The sequence below is a fragment of the Manacus candei genome, unplaced genomic scaffold (assembly GCF_025592945.1).
Source record: "Manacus candei isolate 608988 ecotype Guabito, Panama unplaced genomic scaffold, ASM2559294v1 h1tg000049l, whole genome shotgun sequence".
Taxonomy (NCBI): Eukaryota; Metazoa; Chordata; class Aves; order Passeriformes; family Pipridae; genus Manacus; species Manacus candei.
Genome location: NW_026138097.1, coordinates 27,206,431 through 27,231,326, shown reverse-complemented (window position 1 = coordinate 27,231,326; position 24,896 = coordinate 27,206,431). Strand labels below are relative to the sequence as shown.

At 38.1% G+C, this 24,896-nt stretch overlaps 1 protein-coding gene across 8 annotated transcripts in view; it reads left to right on the top strand.

The window, feature by feature from the left end:
* Window positions 1–24,896, top strand: part of FBXL7 (F-box and leucine rich repeat protein 7) — a 308,597-nt gene that overhangs the window by 158,552 nt on the left and 125,149 nt on the right. For 5 of the 8 annotated variants that reach the window (XM_051799319.1, XM_051799322.1, XM_051799321.1 and 2 more), the window contains one exon: window positions 12,971–13,060. In XM_051799319.1, coding sequence (XP_051655279.1) covers window positions 12,971–13,060 — 90 coding nt within the window. Of the gene's footprint in view, window positions 1–10,958; window positions 10,986–12,750; window positions 12,816–12,970; window positions 13,061–18,963; window positions 19,082–24,896 lie in introns of those variants that run through there. The other 3 variants (XM_051799326.1, XM_051799325.1, XM_051799324.1) reach the window with 3 other exon arrangements.

The following is a 24,896-nucleotide window of genomic DNA, read 5'->3' as shown; positions in this document are numbered from 1 at the left end:
AATTCCTTGGCACGTGTAATTATTGTTTGCATTTCAATTCAATTATATTTTGCATTGCATACTGACGAACTGGTAGAGGAGCATCTCAAAACCTTCTGAAGGCCCTTTCTGTGTCAGAGCAATAGTTCAATTCGTAGACTTTACCCTGAAAAGCCTAGTGGAGAATGAGACAAATCAACAAAACTTCTAACTGTGTTGGACAAGCAGTACTGACTGCTCCTGTTGTCACAGTACAGATGGTTTCTGGAGACTAAATTTTAAGAGAAGTAAGTCAGGTTCTTGGCATGGCATGGTGTATTTCTCAAACTGTAATTTTATAGTGGCATTCATTTAAAACATATGTTGGGAAAAAAATCATATGAGCAGTTAGCAGCTCTCTTAAGTGTAGTTAGCAAAGGATAAACTGTCCTTTTAAAAGGATATTGTGGAAATGAGCATTGGAGCAAACTTCCTGCACCTGTCTCTTTGACATCGACTGTGTTTTTATCTGATATGCAGCCGTGGACGTGCCAAGACCAGAGAGATGCAGGTGTTTCCCTCTGGCTCATGTAAACTACATGCTTCCCTGGAAGTAAAATGCAGCTTTTATTGCCTACAACTACAAAAGTAGATGCTTACTAGTTAAGGAAGTGCTTGGGTATGATAGGTGCCAAATGGCACTAGACAAGATTTTTCAAAGAGGAGGAAGCTTGAGGTAATGCACAACTGTTGTGAGTTCCTGGGACATAACTTGTCTGCTCCATTCTCTGCTTCTGCATACCAAAGTCCAGACTTGCTCTGTCTGCTAGCAAAAATGTACTTATGTGGTTGTAAATTTTATTAAACTTAGTTGCTAGAAATCATCAGACAGGTTGGAGCAAATGCAGGAAGATGCAGAATAAATTCTAAATGGATAATTTGTTGAACATCACTATGCCACACTTGAAAGACACTTGGAGAATGTTTCTTGTCAGACAGATTGTGGTCAAGGAGTTGGCGTAGTTCTCACAGAAATGAGTTAGTGGTGACGACTGCTTTCAGCAAAATGAAGCTAACCACAGAGATTGAAAGAACTGGAAAAAGTTGAGTTGCATTGTTTAATGGCAGAAGTATTCACTGATGGTTGGCTACTCTTGCCTAACAGGTTTGCCATAAAGGCTGCTGTTCTAGGCATTGCTTAATTTAATTTGGTTCGTCAGGCCACATCTTTCAAAGTCAGTAGCAATAAGCAAGCCAATTGGGCCATCTCCCTTCATTGCACTGCATAGGTAGCTTAGCTGGCTTTAGGGTGATACAAAAGCCATTAAAATGACAAATTGAGTGGAAGTTTATGCAAGGAGAGAACCAGAAGGAGCTTGTAGGTAGTGTACTTAGACCTTATCCTGTTGACCACAGAGCCTGGTCTGCATTTACAATTAGCCTCAGACCAGCTGACAGCCCCATTTGAATTTCTGGTTCCATTGTCATGTTACCAACCTAATCCTTGACAGCAGGGTTTTTCTGTAGTAAGGTGTTTCTTCTGTGATTATTGCTGTTACATTGCCGTAGGCAATTGTACCACTTTATGTGCTCTCTTTCAACTTTTAACAATTACTTCAGTTATTACAAAGCTTAATAATGATTGAATAGTTGGTTGGGGTTTTTTTGTTGGAAAAAATATCTCTAAAAGGATCCGTGTTTCTTTGGTGTGGCTTCTGTTAGGTTTTTACCTGTACCGATTAATTAAAACGTGTGTAAAAGTGGGATCAAGAAGCGGAGATGATTTACTGAGCTTGCACTGAGTGTTTTAGGGTGCTCACGCGACACTGTAGTAAGAGTGGTGAAAATTTGGTGTCAATTGACAGAATATTAATGCAATCATCATGTCTTCATCTGCCCTCCCTTCTGTAAAGGTAATGAGTTGGGTCAGAGGAAGAAACTGAGCATGAAGAAATGAACATGGCAAGAATTGGTTTGATGCAGGGCAGGATGATTTGAAGCTGGAGACTGCCTGCACCACTGCTGAGGAAGGGAGTAATGGCCCTGGGAGGCAGGGGATCTGTCATGGGACCCTGGGCTGTGGGCAGGTGGGGGAGGTCCAAGGGGAAGGGGAGCAGACATGGACAGATGGGGCTGACAGTGCCCTCCAGTCCATCCTGGTAGTGACTTTTCCCTGGTATGCTTTTCAGTTCCCAGAAACCATCCAGACAAGAACATTGTGAGCAAGAGATTGTTTTGAACTGTCATGGGTAATGGTCACTGACATATACCCATTGTGTTTCAGTTGCTTCTGCTCTCTTTACCTCTGCTGCAGATGTACTCTAGTTTCAGTACTTTTTTTTCTTTAATGAGGTACTAATACCAAATACTAAAAGAATTAGTTATACCTAAGACCAGAATTATTTCTTGTTTGTTCTGCAGGAAAGAAAGGTGGCTGAAGCATGTCTTTTCACAAAGATATTAGATAAAATACTTTTGGAATCTGTGACATTTTGATTTTTTTTTTCAGAATTCCTCAGTTCAATCTAAGCTTTACAGATATACTTCAGAAGGGATTTTTAAATCATCAGACTATAACCAAACGATCTTTATGCCAGTGGCACACATACTACTAAATAGTGAGAATGGAAAACATTTCAAAATTAAATGCTGAATAATCAGTGTAATCCCACAATCAGTGTAATCCCACAATTTTTCAAAGTCTCTGTTTACTTGCATCCTTGAGTCAGCCACTTCCCTTTTCCCCTTTCCACCTCCCTGTATCCATCTGTAAAGAAAAGCTGGAAGTGACTGTGCTTATCTAAATGAGTAAAGTGATCCTTGTCTGGTTTTCCTTAGCTGCCAGATTCTTTTGTTCTTCTTTACTTAAAGAAGTCATCTTAGGCTTTCAGATCTGTATTATCACGTGAAAGATATTTATATTGCTTTTCACAGTGTACATTGATACTTGCATACTTTGTATGATGTCTTGATAAAGGTATTTCACTTCCACACTCTAACTTAACCATCTGTCAATATTCAAACTTAAAATTTGGGAGGTATTGTGAGGTTGGTTATTGTTACATAGTACTATGTACATAGTTACTATGTACTACACTAAAAGAGCATCCGCCTCCAACTGTGGGTTCCTTCTGCTTCCACTGTACCTAATTTAGCACCTATACAGTTACAGGAAGAAACTGTTTGATTTCCTGATGGAGTTACTTTTTTTAATCAGATCTGCAATGTATGCTATGCCTTGTGCCAATTTAGTATCAGACTAGGACAGTAAAACACCTTTAGTAGAAAATTCTGTGTGAATATTTGCAGCACGGTAGCCAAACTTTGCTAGATTTCAGATAATAGCGTCAAAAGTAGGCTATGGGAATACTGATACCATGGGAGAGGTTTCGGCACATGCAGAAACTTCTATTTGAGTGGAAAGACTTCTGTAAAAATCTAGACATGAGTCAAGCTTGGCAGAAGTCATACCTATTGCTTTCATGCTCTGTGCTGCTGCTGTGCTTGTTTTGGTGAATCGGAGAATTTGCCTTCACTTGTTAGCCTCTTCCAAATGGTGTTCTCCAAACCCGTCATGCAAAGAACAAAGTCCACAAGGTAGGCTAAGAGCAGGAACCAGTGAAAGCTTAACCAGCCAGGGAAAGGTCTGGTGAAGTTAACAGAGTAGTGTGTAGTAGGATTGCAGTAGAAGAGGTGGAGGTGGGGAGAAGAGATGAAAGTTGGCTCTTGAATAGGGGTTGGGAGCTGGGGAGTAGATTGTGACCAGGACTTGTTTTGAATCCTCCTCATGGATGAGCAAGACTGTGTAATTTTGCTTTTAGACTTTCTTTTGGATGGAGAGAGGAGACATGACTGAGGACTAAACACTGTTCAAGAAAAGGTTCCGCAAAGCCCTGCAGTTACATCTTTAAGTGCTGATTAAAACTCTATCTGTGAGATTGATCATGTCTTATGAACTGTAAGCAGGATAGCTGGGCCATGATGCTAGAATATTCACAACTACTTTTGACTGTGAACACAGGAATATTGGTGCAAGTACTGGATGCATTTGTAATAAATGGATGAAAATTATCATTGAGAATACTGTAGCTTTTGTGCTTTAAGTGAAATGAGCAGTTAAATTGATAGTTTAATGTTAACCTTTTTTGTTCAGATGTTGGAACTAGTTGTGAAAATCTAAATAGAGATCTTTAGAGTTAATGGTATTATTGTAGAAGACAAGCATGTATTTGGCGGTTTTGATTTTGGACAGTATGCTACTATATAATGAAATTCAGATTTCTACCAAATACCTGGTGCACTCCAGTGCAACAGCAGGTTTTGCAGCTGCTTCAGAATCTGTACTGGAGTTTATGCTCTCAGGCTACCTCTGTCCTTTGGCATGGCCCATGTGATGATGTGCAAATGAAGTCTCTACCAATTTATGTTGGGTATTGACCTGAATAGCCACTGGCTTTTCTAAATATAAAGGATTAGCATATTGTTTAAATTACAGTGGAACTGGGGAAAAACAAATTTGAAGCGGCCATTAGTGGAGAACTTGGCAATGAAGTGACATTCTCAGAGAAAGTATAAGGCCAGGAAAAGGATTTTGTTTTGACTCAATTGTGTTTATTAATTTCTTATGTTGGTTTAATAATAATTTTTTACTATCAGATTAAAATAGTAGTTAAGGTTAGATTATTTATATATATATTATATATATACATATATAAAATAACACTAAGGGAGTGTTTCTGACTGAACATTAGAACATTGTATCTTGAGTAAATGTGCCTTTTAAAACATGTTGGTGATTGGAAGATAATTTATAATGAAAAGCCCAATATTTAATGAATGTAATGGTCTCTAAGAAAATTCTGTCATTGGTAGGAAGGCCAAACTTTTATTTCCCTGTTTCTTAGTCAAAGTAGAGCACTACAGAGTAGGAACCACTTTTGGAGTACAGGCTAAGCCATTTCAGTGAAAGATAGTATTTTAGTACTTATACCTGCTAGTCCAGTTAAGTAATAAAGAAGATGTTGCAAATTTCTTGTCTTGTTTTCTCACTTTGAGTTCAAGTGAGAAAGGTACTTGCATTCTTCCCTTCTCAGGCAGCATTAGTTAAATAATACTTACCTCCTAAAGAGTTCATAGGCTTTTATCAGCGTGTTAGATGTAGAGCAAAGTTTGGCTGCCAAGTGAGATGGTGCTAAGTTTGGCTGCAAATTAGCATTACCTTCTGGCATGCAGGCTGCTTAGTACGTTTCAGAGAGGCCCTGTACCAAAGTAGTTTGACACGATTGCTTCTTTATAAACTCAGTAGTGGTATGTGCTGTTTGTCCCTCTGTATTTTGAAATGCTTTTATAATGAGAGATGTACTGTCTTCAAAAATGATGGTGACTTTAGTTGTCCCAGTTAACAGTTCTTGGTTAACAAGCCTCATCAGTCAGAGCTGAAGTTCTCTAGAAAAGGAATTGATGTTATCATCTGTTACATGGAGGCAAAAGAGTGAGACATAAAATATGTACCCTGCCTCTTTTTAGTTATTAGATTAGATGAGTCCACTTGAAGATTTCATTAAATAAATCCTTTAGCCAGTTTGAACTTGTAGTGAGTTATTTAGCACAAAGATGTGAGTTACGGATGTCCTGACTACAAACCCAGTAGGCTTCTAGCAAGGCACAGCAACTAGAATCTATGCCTGTGTGAACAATTTTACTTAAGCTTCACTATTTTAATCCAGCCTTTCTGAATAGTCTTGCCTTGCTAGTAATAAATATCATTCTACTAATGGTTCTGAAAAATTTGAGCTGACATCTGCACTTTTATGTATCTTCTTCAAATTCAAACCTTTTACAGTATAGTGGATAAACCATTTTCTTGCTAGCTGCAGAACTTCCACAGTCAGATTTACATCAGAATTAAATAATGCTTATTGCCCTCAGTGTTACAGCTTCACCTTTCAAGTGGCTTGTTGCATCTTGTAACAAACGAAAAGAGTAGTGCCTACTCACCCGTGGCTGAGAGGGTCAGCTCTGCCTTGGCTGGGGGCCATTGGAGCTGACTGGTTCCTGCACCCAGTACAAATTCCTAAAACAAATAAAAAATTAGTAAGGTGACTGACTCCCTAGAAGAGATACTTTAGTATCTTAGCCTGTTAGGTATTGCAGGAGGTTTTGTAGTGCACTGTGGTGCTTGAAAAGTTGAAGCAGGTACTGACTGGAAGAACAACAAAGGTCACACAAGCGAATTTGGCCAGAGTTGAAATTTAGCTTAAAACTTACAGAAATGTTGCAGAACTAAGTGTACTATTTCATAGCTAAGTTATGCCAAATTTCACAGCCAAATTTCACAATCCTGGAAGCTGAAGTTGGGGTTTAAAAATAAAAAAAAAATAATGTAAAATGCTTGTGGAGATTTCACTTGTGAAAGTTTTAGGAAATATTGTCCCAAAGGGAACAATATCTGCAAACTCTTCAAACTTCAGTATACTTCCTGTGAAACATTCAGTTTATTTCCTTTACTTGGGGTTGGAAATTGTGCAGATTGCTGTTTGCTATATCATATCCTGACAAATGTTGGGTGGAATGAAATTTAGAGTCTGTGTGTTATGTTGACACATTTTAATTTGATTTGGAAAAAACCCTAAAATCTCTTGAGAACCCTACTCCTAAGATTTTAGAGCAGAAGGTCAATGTGAATTTGTAAATGAGCATATTTCATCCTGAAAGCAGATCAGTGAGTGACAGTGCTTGTAGGTAGGTAACTTCAATGCTGAAACAGTGATAGTTTGCTCAGCAGTTTAGAATGAATAGGTGGAAACGAGTTTTATGACATATAATTTCCATTGGTACGAATATAAAGTCCAAGGAGAATGATTGTCCAAAGTGTGTAGTCCAACTTCACTTTCACTTTGGATAAATGAATTAATTTATTGCATTGCTAAAGAATGCCATATATCCACAAAGACTAAGGCTTGCAGTGGGCTGTTGATTTCCATGGGGATACTTGGAAACACGCTAGGAGTTTGCAGTCTCTGAAGGTGCAGATTGAAAAGAGATACACTTGAGGTTTTGGAGACTTGGACCAGCATAATGCATGTCATGGAAACAAGAGAAGGAAAAGAGATTTTTCTTTCCTTTTGCATGATCCCTGATGCTTTGAGGTTTGGACTGCTTTTTTTCTGGATCTCTTCTTGATGTAGTTGGCATATATTTGATTTAAAAAAGAGCTTGTCTGAGGATATAAAAGAGAAAGAGTAATGATCATCTGGTAGGAAAGCCATGAACATATGCCCTTTCATGTTGAGAAGTTTAATTTGAATAATGTCATTTGTATAAAAATTGATGGCTTAAATAAACAAAATTTTCAGATTTTTTTACTTCAAAGTCATTGCAGTATAACACTTTTGGACAGTTAAAAAGATTAATGGCTATTATTCTGGACTTAATTGCTTTTTGTTCTTTTTTTTCTTAATGATTGTTTTGTTTTTCTGTTTTGGCATTTTGTCTGATGTTTCACTTCAGCATGGCAAACAATACATTTGGTCCCATTATCCATTAACTCCTGAAGTACCTGTCACTGCTTGCTGAAGGCAGGTGTCATCACATTAAAACTTGCTGTCGAGAGTAATACTGCAGTTATTTTCCAGGGTAGCATGTAAGAACCAATGTCAGGTCAGCCTGTTTGTATGAGATCTTAGAAGGGTTTGTAAAATATGGTCCAAAAATACCCCTACACCAGAATCCAAGAGCAAATGTGCTGCAAAAAAACTAGTAAAATTTTTCCACAGCAAGTGAAAGGGTCAACCCTGAAATTGTGTGGGATCTGCTGTTCCGACTGGATCCCTACAAATCCATGGGGCCCAATGGGATTCATCCAAGAATCCTCAAAGAGCTAGCTGGTTTTGTTGCGAAACCTCTCTTGACCCTTTTTGAGAGATCTTGGGAATCTGGAGAGGTCCCAGCTGACTGGAAGCTGGCAAATACTGTCCCAATTTTCAAGAAGAGCAAGAAGGAGGACCCAGGAAACTACAGGCCTGTCAGTCTCACTTCAGTGCCTGGTAAAGTTATGGAGAAGATTATTCTGGGAAGTGTTGAAAAACACCTGAAAGACAACAGAGTCATTGGTCACAGCCAGCATGGCTTCATGAGAGGAAAGTCCTGCATATCCAACCTGGTTTTCTTCTATGACAAGGTAACCCACCTAGCTGATCAAGGGAAGCCAGTTGATATAATCTTTTTGGATTTCATTAAAGCTTTCAATACTGTCTCTCACAGGATCCTTCTGGACAAGCTGTCCAGTACACAGCTGGATAAACACATCACGTGGTGGGTGAGCAACTGGTGTGCAGGTCGAGCACAGAGGACAGTAGTGAATGGGGTAAAATCAGACTGGTGACCTGTCACTAGTGGGGTTCCACAGGGCTCCATCTCAGGCCCTGTACTCTTCAACATCTTCATAAATAACTTGGACGCAGAACTGAAAGGGATACTAAGCAAGTTTGCAGACAACACAAAACTGGGAGGAGCTGTTGTCTTCCTTGAAGGCAGAGAAGCCCTGCAGAGAGACCTTGACAAATCAGAGGGTTGGGCAATCAGCAACCATATGAAGTTCAACAAGGGAAGGTGCTGGATTCTGCACCTGGAGTGGGGCAACCCTGGTTGTACGTATAGGCTGGGGAACGAGAGATGCTGGAAAGCAGTGCCATGGAAAGGGCCCTGGGGGTCCTGGTCAACAGCTAGTTGGATATGAGTCAGCAGTGCCCTGGCAGCCAGGAGGGCCAATTGTGTCCTGGGGGGCATCAGGCAAAGCATCGCCAGCCGGTTGAAGGAGGGGATTGTCCCGCTCTGCTCTGCACTGGGGCAGACTCACCTTGGATATTTTGTGCAGTTTTGGGCACCACAATATAAGAAAGATATTAAGCTATTGGAGAGTGTCCAAAAGGAGGGCAATAGAGAAGGTGAAGGGCCTTGAGGGGAAGCTGTATGAGGAGCTTCTGAGGTCACTTGGTTCATTCCGCCTGGAGAAGAGGAGACTGAGGGGAGACCTCATTGCAGTCTACTACTTCCTCAGGAGGGAAAGAGGAGGGGTAGACACTGATCTCTGCAGTGACCTGTGACAGGACCTGAGGGAATGGCCTGAAGTTGTGTCAGGTGAGGTTTGGATATTAGAAAGAGATTCTTCACCTGAAGGGTGGTTGGGCACTGGAATAGGCTCACTAGGGAAAGTCACAGCACCAAGCCTGACAGAGTTGAAGAAGCGTTTGGAAGATACTCTCAGGCACATGGTTTGACTCTTGTGGATGGTCTTGTAGAGGGCCAGGAGTTGGATTTGATGATCCTTGTGGGTCCCTTCCAACTCAGCATATTCTGTGATTCTGTGACTCGCTGCTGGGACACATTTTCATCTGTCATATAGGTCAGTGAGCCTTGTGTATCTTATGACTTGCATCACATAACTCAAGCAGTTTCTATTTATGCTGGCTGGAAGTGCAGTAAATGAGGAAAACAACAAAATGCACCAGAAGAGGTGGCAGTCATACAGTCAGAAACACTGTCTGAAATATGCTTTGCATATGTGCTTCTGAAAATGGTTTCTCACTCTCATACAATTGTAGCCTGTGTTTTCCCAGGTAAGTTTAAATTGCATTGATAATGTCCTGACTGACTTGTGATAGCTTTGACACTTGACAGTGAATATGACTGGCAGAATCCAGTTTGCTCTTCATGAGTTCACGCTGTTTCCTTTCCAGTATTTATCAACTGCTTCTATTTGACTAAGATTCCTTGTATGTTCTGTCTTACTTCTGTCCTGCAAGTTTTGACAGCCTGAAATATATTGATAGAGGTGTTTCATGCTCTAGTTTAGTATGCCTTTGAAATAAAGATTATAACTTTCTATACAAGCAGCAGTGAAAAGCTGTTGCTTTATTTCAGCAATATTGAAATGGGGAGTAAGACCATCCAGTTCCATGCACAGCCTTCTGGTGGTGTTTCATTAGTTAGTACATAGCATCTCTTTTATTATCATAGGTATTTATTCTGTTCTCGTAGCAAAACTGAAGACACAAATGCTTTTAGAAAACAAAGCTAATATTTTAGTCAGTATAGCCATCTGTGATAAAAAGAAAATGTAACGCATTATTTTAATAGTCATGACTCAAAAGAGACAAGCTAGATTTAATAAGACTATAGGGCTATTGAGTAGAAAGACATCTATGGCTAAAAATCTTCCATGGGCTACAAAGGCGGAGACAATGTTCAGGGAAAGTACCTGTTATATGCTTATCTTATTCTAACTTTCTTTCCAGCAGGATCAAAATATGATCTGTAGGAAATAGTATACTGGATTGGATGGCTGGACTCTTGTTCCTATGACTATTGTAAGACTTTGGCACTAGTAGACGGAAAAAAAAAAATCCATACTCTTGCTTCTTCAGAAGCGGGTCAGAGACATGATCTGAATTGCAACTGTGCAGCTGTGTGATCTTTGCTCATGTTATGCAGTACATGCTGCCTTCACTCCCAGTGTAAATTATGGTGTATTCTAGGAAAACTGTGCCATATCTGCCTACTACCATAGTGCAGTTTCCTTTCTTTTGGATTGCAGCTTCTGGATTAGAAATAGAGAACTGTTGACTGTATGAGGGAAAAATCTAGATATAATTGCAGTAAGAACTGTACCCAACCAAAATAGTAACCACTGTGGGTTTTTTTTCCTTAATGTTTTTACTTCTTGCAATGAGTTAAAATATTTTAAACTCCAAGTAGATTTAAATGGTAAATATCTGGACATATCTGGAATTTCACAGTTTCTACAGAAGTGTGCACTTGTAAATATGTTACTACTAGGTGTACTGGCAATTAGCAGCCTACAGTGGGTGAAATATTTCTGTTGTGCTCTTGGAGACTTGCTTATATGTGGAGTAAATAGAACTACTATTGATGTTAGTAGCAGGGGGAGATTTGGAGCCTGGGAAACATTCACTTTGTAAAAAAAACCTATGCCACAGATGGGCAACTAGCAACTCTGCTGTTATTTGGTATCCTTCACTTCCTTTCCCCTTCCCCCCCCCCAAAAAAAAAGATAATTTCTTTTTTAGAGGAAATCCTGTTTATTGGCTTTGAGGACATAATTTTTTCCAGTTACTCTTTTTTGTTTTCTTTTCTTTCTATTAATGTGTTAGGGAGGGCTGACTCCTTGGAATTTTGTTTCCTGCCTCTGCAGTTGCTGGTAGTGGCAATACCATCTAAATATCTTTCTTATCAGTAATGGTTTGATTATCAGCTGTTGCAGATGTTTCATGTTCTCTGGCCTCTTCTTGGGAAAGATCATTTTACATCTATCCTTTTCTCATCTGCCTTTCTTCTACCACAAACCTAGTTGTCTTTGCTGGATAGCTGTTTTTGGGGCAGTAATTCCTATGAAGACCACAGTCCATTACTCCAACTCATGTCACAGCTTGAGAGCAACTGAAGTGATATTTTAGAGGCACTGCTGCTTGGTTTTGCTTAACTTCTTAAAAGAATGTAAAAAGCAGTTAGCGAATCTCTGAAAATACACTTTTTTCTTTCTTTTCACTCCACCCAGCTACTAGCTTTAGCCATTTATTTTTTTTACTTACTTCTGGCCATTTTAATATCCTTTCTCTACAATTCAATTCACAATCATCTCTCAAATGTGAGCATGTTAACTTAAGCAACTTTATGTGGAGAATGATTCTCTAGGGCTGGCTGACGGATTAAGTGGCAGTACCTTGGTTGTGAAGCAACCTACATTTGCACATTCTCCAGTCGTTTCCCATTAAAACTTAAATCCTTGTTCTGTTGTGGCACCTTTAAAAAGCAGACCTCTCCCTTACATCTAAATGTTCTGAAAACCAGGCATACTGTATGCCAGAACCCTAAGGAATGCTTGATTGAAATAACAGATCAGAAAAGTCTCTTGCTAACATTCCTATGATTATAGGTTTACTCAAGTGACAGAAACATGGTGTCAGCTTGCTTTCTGCATACAGCCTAATTTTGGTCCAAAAGCTAGCATAGCTCTTAACGACTTCACTGATGCAGTGTCTGTGGCAATAGATAACTTATTAAAAGGTAACAATATTCACTGCATTTCCTCTCTCTAGAATTATCTTGTGTGTTGCTGATTGGGTGGTTGGTCTGGTTCCTGCTGCAGAGTAGAATGTATTCCTTGTTAGTAATCACTGAGATTGAGAAGAATGAGTGAAGGGAAACAGAAGTGACTCCTTCTTAGATCCTCACAGGTAAACAGAAAGACAGTTTTGGTTTAGCCAACTCTGTTCTTCTATAGTATCTATCTTGGTTAATATTCTCTTCGTATTTGGATTTCTTTCGTTGGTAACTTGTACCTGGTTTGACATGTGACATATAGGTCTGAGCTCATTGATGTAGGAAATGCAGGGGAAGAAAAAAGAAAGAAAATAAGAGAGAAAACTTCCATGGGTTATGATGTGCAGTTAAAAAACCCCCACAATTAGTTAGAAGTTAGTTAGTTTTGAAATGGTGTATTACATCAAGCAGTGAGCATGGTGCAGGAGAAAATAACAGATACCTTTCTTTCACTTTCCTGTGACCAAGTGACTTGAATAGATGATGTGAATACATAACTCTAAACTCATTTAACTCATTATGAACTTAACCATTTGTTCTGATCTGTGTTAGAGGTATTTGAATGAGTAAACTGAATGTGAAAGTTCCCTTAATGCTGTTAATCACAAACTTTTCATTTACAATGGAGCTTAGCAAATAAGTAATAAGAGCCTCTTTGGCACAGGAGGCTATTTGCAGCCTTAATACATGTGAAGATACGTGTGCTAGAAGTTATAGTGCAGTCAACTCCTACCCCGGTGTGTACAAAATGAACATGAGCTGCTTTAAACACAGTTTAAAGCTTCCTGGAATTGTTCCAGGTTCAGATATTGAAGGTCTTTCTATTTCACTGTTGATACTCATGTTTGTTCTCTCTCCCTCCCACCCTCTACACCTCCTTCTCCCTTTGCAGGCAAGGGCAGCTCAAGCATCTCATCCGACGTGAGTTCAAGTACGGATCACACACCCACCAAAGCCCAGAAGAATGCAGCTACCAGTGAAGGTAGGCAGCTGGTATTCATTACCCAGGTCAGGCTTCCCAACAGAACCTTTGTAGTTTTCAGAAGAGGAACCCCTCCTCCTCATTCCTTTTCTGTACGCTACCATTGGTCCACTAGAAATTTAAAAGCACTTCTTCCTTTAAACAGTTTTCACTCCTACCTGCTGTAGTTTCTGATTTAAACTTGTGACAAAAGATTTAAGATACTTCTGTGGAGTCCAAATGTAGAGAGTTGAGAGTAATTTTGCATGTCACTTTTTCAGCAAAGGCTGAAAGATTTTATATGATCTGATTTTGCAGTTAATTTTTTTAGAATATTCTTAATGGAAGCTTTTTAACATACATTCTAGGTCAATTATCACTCTCTTCTTTTCATACTGTGAGCACCATGAAAATGTGAGTTGTTTGACCCAAGTTTTTCAAAAGTGTATCTATAGACATGAAGAGCTGACGAAGCTTTAATTAGATCAACGTACCTCACCTACAGTTATTGGAGTATGTCATCACCCATGACTAGATTTTTAATGTCTGGAGGAAGGAGATATCTTCCGTGTCAGTACAATGTTGTACTAACTGGCCTATAAACAGAGAAATGCTGATTCTTCCTTGCTGCCTTCCTATATGTGGATGGGTATGCTCTGTTAAATAGAACTCTTTGGGCCTTAGTTTTCACAAGTGTGTCTTCTAAGGAAATCGTTATATATAGTTTAATGAGGTAAACTGAAAGGATTTTTTTTAATATTGTACAATTATGAGCCTTAACTAATATTTCTGCTCGACTCTGTCATAATGATTTTGTTATACTTGATTGTTTTCAAGTAATAATTCTGATTTCTTACAATTCTCTCACTAAAAATTAAGTTACAAGATGATTGTTCTCAGTCTACCTTTATTTCTTATGGCTAAAAGAAATCATAGACTGTTGAGTAGTTCTACTTTGGCAAGTCTGACTATGACTATAGAATCTGTTCAGCAAAAGCAGTTCATGTAAGTAATAAATGACCACATATAAATCATCAGATATCTGGTATCTGGGAATCATGAGAGATACTGGTTTAGAATGTCTGCTTTTCAGTGCAGGCAATACATTTAACAATAAATAAATAAACAGTCAACAATGTTGAGTAGTAGACTTCATGATTCTCTAAGCCTTAGATTCAAAAGTTTTGAGGTACCTGAAAAAGGTGAATTACCAAGACACAAAATAAAGTTAGGAAATGTATTCTCTGCATGACAGGCAGGAATGAAAAAGAAAAGAAACTACAAAGGATTAGTAGAAACTCTAAGTCAGTATATAACAATTGCTTTAAATTTTTCTTTTACTTCAGTCTGTAAAGCATGTTTTTTTCCTTACTTTCAAATCAGATAATGCAAAATAATCCTTTATTAATCTCTAAGATTTCTGTTCCTAATGTAGCCCATTGTAGACCCAGTGGATACTAGTGTTGACCCTGAAATCTTCACCACTGGTTTGTAGCTGATTAATTCATTAGTGAGGGAGGCTTTAATGCAGACCAGCAGATGCTGTAGTGGAGATGTTTTTATGAGTTCTCATGCAGATTCAGGAAGAGTTCAGAGCAGTGGAATTGTGTATTCTATACTTGGAGGCAATTTCAGATGTGAGCCTAATATTTCTGTGCCCTAGAAGACTGGGATTTGGTAAACACTAACTTTGACAACAGCAGAAGTAGCTTCTTCCTCAACCAGTGCTACTATTACTTTCCTACAATTTTTTTTTCTCTTGAGGAATTACTGATGCAGATCAGTTTAACATAAATTACCTTAATATGAATTGCTGCATAATCTGGCAGATATTTTGAATGTCATTACCAGGGAGCATAAGAACTCTGTAAAGGCAAGTGGGACCAGAGACATGGAGGTAGTTTTGGGGGAAAACTGGCACTGTTGAAACCAGTGCTGTTACTGTAAAGCACACTTATCAACTGTTATATGTCTGGTTTTTTTTTACTAATGCTACCTCTTTTCCCCATGTACAGTAGACTTATGCTGAAGGAGGATTCAGCTGATCGGAAAGACTCATACCTTCTGCAAGATGACTAGAGTTCTGTGCTTACAAGACTGAATGCTTTAGTACTGTTCAGTTATAGAGTAATGCCAGCTAAGTACAAGAGTCTGATTGTGTTAGATGCTGTACAAGCAGTGACACTTACGTATTTTGGGGTGTTTGCTCAACATTGTTTTAACTGTTAGCTAAATTTACCTATTCCAGTCTAGTATTGGCTTGCCATAATACAGTAGTATCTGCCTGCCTCAAAGATTGGTAAATGTATCTTGCCTTTCACCATGAGACTGGTTTACTGCAGGGACAGAATGCTTCAAGTCTCTCTATACTGCAAATTCATAGCACTGTGTGCTGTCGTATGATCCTATGAATACGCCATGTGTTGTATGTGGTGAGCTGTGTGTGTCGTAGCTATGGAGTGGAAAGGACTGTGAAACACTGCGGGTGAACTCTTCTTCACCTACATTGTCATGGGAAATGATCCTAATCGAACAAGTGGCAGACAACTTCTTTGCATCCTTTGAATTTCTGTTACCAACTGAATTTCTAAGTGCCCAGCTCTGTGAAGAGCATAGAATTTGTTTGGGGCTGAAGGCCTTTCACAGCAAAGTAGGAGCTTTCAGGTTTTCAAACAGACCTAATTCCTTCCAGTTCTGCACAGCTTGTCTTATGTTTCTGTAAGACAGTTGACACACTTGTTGAAGCTGAATCAATGGAATGCCTTGAAAGAACTAGAAAGGAAATTTGTGGGACTGATTCATACAAGCTCTGTGGTACTCTACAGCAGAGAAGCAGTTGTGTAAAGTACTACTTAGGCAAGTACAGATTCCCAAGGACTGCAAAAAGATGGCAAGCAGGACTCTTATTTGAAAGAGCAAACAATTTCAGGGAAGTATCTGACAACAGGTGTTATCTTGCCATCACTTCAGGCAATCAAATGAACCACGCTCTTCATCTTGACTACTGTAACCATGTTATTTGTCAAGTTTCAGTGCTGTGGTGTTTCTCTATGGAATGGGTGCCAGAAATGAGTAACAAGATGCTTGAAGTGGCTTATTTATTCTTCTGGTCTTAGATATGCTGTTAAGGCCACATTAGTTAAATTTCTTGGTGAGAATGGGAAGTGTAATTATGACCAAAATAATGGTACCCCAGTTCACACTGTGGATTAAGAGCATCTGTAGAGTTGTGTAATATTTTGTGTTTCAAAGAGACAAAATGTTTGTCATGCTATGAAATGTACCTGGGTGAACTGCACATCCTTCAACAGAGAAAGACAGTACGTGTTAGTATCCTTAGCCAAACAAGCTTCACTCAGTGATGCATTGGAGGGGTAACTACTACTCGGTCTCTGTTGCGTAGAGAAAAGCAAACAATACCTGGCAGACCATGCAAACTTTTGCGATATCAATGATGCGCTTGAGAGGGGTGCGAAGGTGAGGCTGTACTGGTGCTGAAACTGGAACCCAGTTGCTCTTGTGGTGGCCCTCCCTTTGTGTAGGCTTGCTCCAGTTTGCTCTTCTTGTACCCTCACTTCAGTGAAGGACAGGTGGCAAAAAACATGTCTGGTACTCTCTGTAAATCACATAGTAAGGACTGTAGAGACTGTTTGTCTGCACCTTGACGTGGAAGCATGTGGGTGTGCATGCACACTGATGCCTCCACACTGTCTCCTCTTCTGAGGATACATTTTTCTTTAACGTTGAATATATACCCTGCCTTTTACTTCTTTTCCAGTCTTGGACATAGTCTGCAATTCTTTACCCTATCAATCAATTAGAGTTAGAAACTTGAGAACACATGAGTTTTTGCTACCCCCCATTGCTCTTCTGGCAAGTGAAAGACTAAATGGATTTTTGTGGGCCATTTAAATGCAATTTGCTAGACACAGTCTCAGCTGGAATATTATTGTCTAGAACTTGATTTAGAAGATTAGACTAAATGACTGTTTTTGTATGGGCTTACCTTGATCAGGGAGTTTTCTTCTAACGCTTACCTGCAGGGCGTGGAATGTTATGTCCAAGCTGAATGCTTCATATTAATTTGACTGACTGTTTTTCAAATAAATAATCAATCCTGTTTGCACTTCATGTGATTACTGCTGTTAAGCAGTAATCCAGAGGCAGCTTTAAACTGAGAGCTCATGTATGAGCTTCATGTATAAGTTCTAATTTATTTCTCAGTTGCTGTAAAATCAAATTGAAGTATTAGGCCTGAAACAAAACACTGTTTTAGCAGAGCAGCTCAGTGCGGAAATACCTCTGAATATACCCCGTTAAATATTTGTATTTTGAATTTTGCACAAATACAGTGAAGCCAGCTGCTGTATTCTGATGAAGTTAAAACTTTATCTACTTTTAGTGATGTTGACTATTAGGGGCCTTCAAAAGTAAGTATTTTACTTGTTCTCTGTCTGCAGTACTCTGAAATTCTAGAATACACTGCAATATATATTTAATGTGGAGATCAAATGCATTTGTTTTGGCAGTACCTGTTTGTATGCATCTCAAGAGGAGAGGTATTTCTTCTGCAGTTTAGGTGTGTACTAGAAAAGTCCCCCACTCTCACAGTTGTATCCTCCTTTCTGTTTTGTTTGGGCTTTTTAGTGATTCTGGTGGACTTGATGGTGCTGGGTTTATGGTTGGACTTAATGATTGTAAGGGTCTTTTCCAACCTAAATGATTCTATGATTCTTGGAGAAGCAGAACCTATAGCCTGGCAGGAATAATTATGTTCATTAGGAACCATTCCCTCCATTAAATCAGTTGGGGGGCAACTGTATGAAAAATGTAGCACTTTGAAACTATGTAATGCTTTAATTACACACGTAAAAATGCTACTTTATACCCTGTGCAAGATGATACTTGGCTAAGGTTGGTCAAGCTGTGTTTCTGTGACCGTCAGCCATCCTTTTATTGCGGGACCTAGCCAATGAAGCATCTATAGAGAAAAATTACTTTTTCCAGAAAAAAATTGACTTCTGTATCAGAAATCATTTATCACTGCTCTACTTTGGAATATATATTTCCTGAACACAAATTTATTTGGGTTGTGTGCCTTTCATTTCACCTTACAAGCGAGGGAACAAAGTACATATTATAGGATATTTTCAGGAAGGATGTAATTCTCTTAATTTCTCTTGGCTTCATAATCACATTCTTTCAAAAGACAGGGTATCATTTGGATCTCCGAGTAATTCTGAATTTGTTCAATGAATTTAAGAGGAGGAGTTATTGTATTGTGCACAGTGATGGACACCATGAAAAATTTGGAAAGATGGAACAGGTTCTTTGCTACTGAATGTTTTTGGTATATAAAATTGTTCCTGATGAAGAATCAGCTCAAACTGAGATTCAGGTGAGTGTAATACTGATCTTTTTCCAGAGGGAGATAAAAATCTCAGTTTGCAAATAGACATCCTTTCTGTGTATTATGATTCCCATAAACAGGTAGGTAGCTATGTTTAGTATACTGGAGTTTCACTGAAGCTTTTGAGTGGTTTGTGTAACCTCTTGGGGCACTGAGCTGAGTATTGTGGCAAAAGACTTGCAGAAAAGTTTTTCCCCTAGATTTTCTTGATGATCCCTTTGATGGAAAGAGCTCTCTTGATCCTCTTAAGAAATCTTTTCTCACTTCAGTTCTTTACCATTTTTCCTTTCATTTTCTCTTTTACATTAGAAGCTTACTAACCCAATATCAGAAATGAAAACCTATAGATGTTCTTTCTGGATGAATTTTAAACATGTATAATTTCTATTCTTTTGATGGCAGTTCTCTTTCTTTTTATCTCTGTCCTCATGTCTTTGCAGCCTCTTATTGGGTATTTGGACTTTTTGTTCTACTGCAGAAGTACTGTCTAAGTAGGCTTTCAGACACCAAACTGTGTCTGAAGTTGATATGAATGCTTGAATTTGCCCGTGCTTGCTTGGAACTGGGCAGAGATCCAGTTGGCTTGAAGTGAACTGTGGCTGTTTTGAGTTGGTAGTGAAACTGGAGACCAGGTAAGTTTCCTGGGGTTTTGCATTACTTTTCTAGCAGGAGAGTTTTATAGAAAAGTGAAATGTTGCACTACTGAATGTGCCAAAACAGAATCATTTGAAGCCAAAAAAATTGGGGAAGAATAAGAGAGGAGTGAGAAGCATGACAGTTAATAAATCCAAAACTATAAACACTTTGGCAGAATAGACAGAGCTCACTATTTAAATTCCTTTAACCAACATATCTGAATTCATATGCAAATATAATCACCTCAAACAGTATGTGGAAGTACAAAGTAGTATGGAGATTGCTGTTAGGCAATATTTTTTTGTGTTTAACCACATTTTGATATGCTTTTGCTATCTACTAGGCAGTGTTCCTGCAAAACTGGTCTGCTAATTATAACAATACAATTGCAATCAGCATTTAAATCAGAGTTCAAATATAAGGCAAAAGTAGTTGGGACATTGGCAAGGTTAAAGCTGCAAATTGAAACCTTACGTTATTCTCGCTAATTTGTACTGAAATGCTGTAGCCAAATGTTTAAAACTTGCCCAAACAATACTAAGAACAAATTGGAAAGGTACGTAAAACTGCAGTCTTATTTGATCTGCTGCCTGAAATGTGAGACCTACCAGAGCAAATGCACTTACAGTACAGTTAAAGATAAATGATCCCAATTTAAAAACCTGGCATTAGCTTTTCTAAGTGAGGTCTGATGCTTGGTAGGAGTGATAATGGTTTATTCAATTACCTGTAAATCTGATTTTAAGGAATGTAAGATCCCAAATGTAATTCTTTGGGTAAAATGCTGTACCAAACTACTTAAATACTGTTATAACAGGGAGATTCTGACACTTAGCTGTTCCTTCTGTTATTGCCTGAGGCAGCTATCTAAAGTAGTTTCCTTCTCTGAAAAGTGTAGGGTAATCTTGAAATATCTGATGATTGCCAAGCATTTTTTACTCTAAAACCCATCCTTCTTGAATGCTAGACTGTCTCCTAAGACTGCTTGAAGAATATATACAACCTGATAATTCATATTTAAATATGTTTGGTTTATCTATTTTTCAGAATTTATGAACTGAGACTAGCAAGTTCATCCAGATTAGTTGATTGAAATAATGAAATAAAATTGGAACAGTAATTTTTTTTAGCTTTAACTTGACAATCCCTGTTAAGATGCTGTGGTTTAAATTTACTGTGCAAAATATCCTGCCTTATTTTCCTGTACCTTATCTTTTTATGTCAGCTTGCCAAACGACTGCATAATTTTTGACTGATACTGCCAACAGTGCCAAAACTAGCAGCATGCTTGAGTAATATCTGCTCAAGAGTTGCTTACTCATTCTGTTCTTGTTTTCTGGGTGTTGTACCACAGTGGCTGCTACTATGCTTCTTCAAGTTACTCAAGTTCGGCATCTCTGTGTTTCTGATAGCATTCCTCAGATTTCCTTTGAGATTGGCTGATGAAAATGGCAGTTCCAGAATGGATAATTCTTATGCTTAATTCTGACTGCTGGATCATCATTAATTTAGGCAGTTACAGCAGACTAGGCTGGAAGGAAGTATAAACAAAGGTTATAAGCATGAGTATAATCTGATGATTAGCTATCTACATATTCTTCTAGCCTTAATCAGCCACTCTTGGACATATAACTTCTGTTGTGGTGATGTGCCTGATGCATGTTCACCAACTGCATGTTGTGCTACTTCCCTTCAATTTTAAGGGTAGTTTTCATCTTGAACTATGATGATAGATTTGGGAGTTGTATCTCTTGAACCTCAAAGTAAAATTACCATATTAATGGTTTAAATAAAAGATTTATTTTTTTTCCCTAACAGACAAAAACAAGCAGCCTGTTAGCTATACCGAGCTAGAAGATTTCTACTCGCTTACTCTGGCCTCTTGGATGTACATAGGTTTGCCAGAAGGCAGGCAGGATTTCCTTAGAGATGCATTATAAATGCTTGTTTGTAAGATTTTGTAGTCAGTTTAAATTAGCTAGTTTGTTAACCTCCAAGCAGGTGAAATATGGAGACTTTTCATGGACATGTAACCTACCTTTGTGTTTATGCTGCCTTGCAAATGTGAATACATGAGTGGGAAGAAGTTTGGCTTTACTGGATGACTGTAACCTGTCATGCTGCTTGCAACGGGTGGGATATATCATAAATCTCCATTGTAAATTTTTATCAGAGTTACCATAATGAAATTTTGGGTTGTACCAGTGCCTAATCTAGTCTTTAGTGCTCTTGATTTTGCCTAACATGAAGTCCATTTCTATCTTGTATATCCAAGAGAGTGAAATTCTGTAGTGCTATCAGGTATTTGTCATTTGTGGAAAGTTTTTTACATTGTTCATTGTAAGTAAATAGTGCTGTGTGGGAATCTCTGAAAGACTAACGTTAAGAGATCTCCAGGACTGGGATCTCAAGTAGCAGCAAATTCTTCTTTCCCAGCTGCGATGTTTGCTTAATTTGAAGGTATTTGTATGTTCATGTAAACATTGATTATTTGTTTATTTATTAGACACAGCCATGTTCCCCCCATCCTATTAAGATAAACACATATAAGCTGTGTCAGGTAGGTTTTGAGCTCCCATTTGAGCAATAAAACCTTAACGTGGCACCCAGAACTTCAGAAGCTGTTCACTGTGCACACCAGTCATTTGCCTTGATCAATGAAGGACTTGTAAAGTAGTTTTCCTTATAGAACAGATGCAAGTGTTGTCTAAATGATAAAATTGTAAGTGGATGCCTTTTGTGGGCTCTGACTTGGAAAAAATATGTTTATTTGACCCTTCTTTATTGTGGGCTGAGATAAACCATAAGCTTGAACTCTGCTTTCTGAAACCATTATACTCTCTTACTCTTGCTTTTCTTTTGCTTTTGAAACAAGGTTTTAGTAACTTCTTGTAGTCTGAGGAAAAATTACAATTCAATCTGATTTTAGCTGTGAGTATATTTTCCTTTTATTGTTTTTGTAGATTTAACTTTCTCAAATTTCTTTTATTACCCTTGTACCTCAGATTCAGTTGTACTACACATTTTCTATCCAGCCTTTCTTTTGTATTTCGAAAGTTTTTGCCATGTAAAGCATGTGACACTAATTAAGAAGCTGATGTGCCTAGTTTTAATGGAAAAATATTCTGGACCTGGCTAAAATTCTCAATATTCTGAATATGCTTTTGCTACTTCCAGTTAAAAGAACTGACATCAGTAAGTGTCAATTGGTGCTCTTAATTTGGCAGACTACTTGACAAATATGTTTTGAGGAAAAACAATTCTCAAGGAAGATTTTTCTTTCTTCTGATATGGCATTGGATGAATTATAAATTTGCTTATGTTCTTCAATGTTTTGTAAAGATCACTTTTGTCACTGTCTAAATAAGGAAGACAGACTCCTGTAGCATTTAGTGGAATCTGAACATTTGCTGGACAATGCTGAGAATGTCACCCCCAATGAAAGTGTATCCAACTCAAAATAACAGCACTACCATTCAGTCACTGGGTTCAGATTTCACCAATCGTGTTAAATAGCTATTTGGGATGAAGACGAATTGATATTTTCTTACCTTGATGTGTTAACAGTTTCCATACTTTTAATTTTGTTTAGAATATGCCTTTGTATGTAGGGAAAAAAAAACCAAACACAAAAAACCCCGCAACTCAAAACCACACAGGAAATACTCACCTGCACCTAATATTTTCATGTGTTGCTGTGATGATACCAGTTGTTTTTAAAAATTTTGCTCATAAGGAGAAGATTGGAAGGATTCAGAAGCAAACACAAGATTTGGTCCTTGTCATGATTATTGATAGATGTCCATTTTGAATTAGACAGCAGACAAATGCTGGTGTGAACTGAAAAAACAAGGCTCAGAACTGATGTAATTTATGTCATGTCCTAATTTCTGTTATTGGTTATTCCAGTTCCGGTATGGACAGGACCCTAAAGCCAAAGAAACACAAGGGTAGCATCTTGAATTTGGTGTTAAATTAATGCCAAAACTATTAGAGTAACTTTTTCTTATCCTTCATTTATGCTTTAACTCAGAACTTTAATTACTTCTATGCTGCTTAAGTTTTCATCCGCTAATTTTGTAGAAATTGGAACATATGATACTAGAGCAACTCTTTATATATCCCTGTGTGAGAGAAAGATCTTTTCTCATTTATCTTGGAAATACGATGAGCATGGAAGGACAATATGCCATGACCTTGTTACTGTTTAGGATTTCTGGGTCCTAAATTGAAGCAACCATGTTTAAATATGTGATATTCTGGACTATTTGGGAATGGAGAATAATAAAGCCATAACTAAATAGTAGCTAAACTATTTGCCTGACTAAGGGGAGAAAAGAGGACTATAGTTGGAACTGCAAGCAGTAAAACTAGGTGAAAGAAACTGAAAAACAGATTGTATTATCTGCAAAGTCATAAAAAAAAAAAAAGAATATGGTTGAAAATATGAATGACCAAACCTTTGTATTCTACTGTCTGTTGCTCAGTATGATCTACTATGCTTATAAACTTAGCAGACTCAGATACTGTGGAAAGGACAAAGTGTTTCCTTTGGGCCCCTTCATGGAAATTGTCTCTTTACGTGAATAGTTAGCCAGTTCAGGCCAGAGAAACAAGCATTTTGTAGTAGATGGTTTAGTTAACAGCAAATGTAATCACAGTGAATATTTGGAATCTGATGTCTGCCTGGAAAACTGATGTCGCTTGGGTTACCAGATAGGCTTCCTTAATCCAAAAGATAAGTCATAAACTCTATGTGAAACTTGATGATATTTATCTTGGGATTGAGAGTATGGGTCTAAAAAATAGTTCACATATCAATCTGAAAAGGTTGCTTGTTGTCTTGAGTTAAATTATACTTTTACTCTAAATTCAAGAGTGTCATTAATTTCAAGTTCTAAGGAAGGCCATATTTCTCCAAAGCTTTGAAGGAGTTCAGTCAATATCCAAGGAAGTCATTGAACCTTGCAGATATATCCCATCAAGAAGTTTCCAGCTGCTTGAGCTGTTCTTGAAAGAACTCACACTAGAAAAGAGGCCCTGTAAGGTTTAAAAATCCACCCATCTTCCTAAGAAGCTGTTACTGGACTAAAATAATTCATCAAACAGTTATTCCTTTGTTAAAGAGATATAGTAAAATAATACCCTAGTGTTAATAATAAACCATTACACAAAGCCTCTATGAAAAGAAAATAGCTGAAAATTAAGTGAAAATCTGAGGTATGTTTGTCAACTCCTTTTAACCTTAGGACCAAGATCATCTTTGATATGAAATGCACTGCTGTCAGTGATATTTGTCTCCATTTGTGTCCTGACACATTTCTCTGTAGCAAGAAAAATGTGTTTATTTTAGGTGCTAAGATGCTAATTTGCATATTGGGGGTTATTTATGTTCATGTTCATTTAGTTGTGTCCAGGAAACTAAATTCAAGATTTGGATGAGCTTCAGCTCTTCCCATCTGTGCGTGTATTGGAATTTTCAAGAAATTTGGCATAGGAGAATGCTAAACTGTGAACGTGTTGCCAAGCCTCACCTCATTACACACTATATTGCAGTAGTTCGTGGTGTGTGTGTTTATTCAAAAGCTAGAAAGGTTTTGTTGCCTTGGTTGCTTCTTGAAAATTAAACAAGTAACATCAATTTTGTTCTGACTCCGAATATGTTTTAATACTAATGTGATCCAAATATCCACAGAAATAATTTACTTCTCCTTGGACTATAATCTTTTCAGTTCTGACCCAGTTTTGTGGGCAAATCTTGTGGTCTCTTAATGGCTTGCTCAGCTCAGAATTAAATCTTCTACTAGGCTT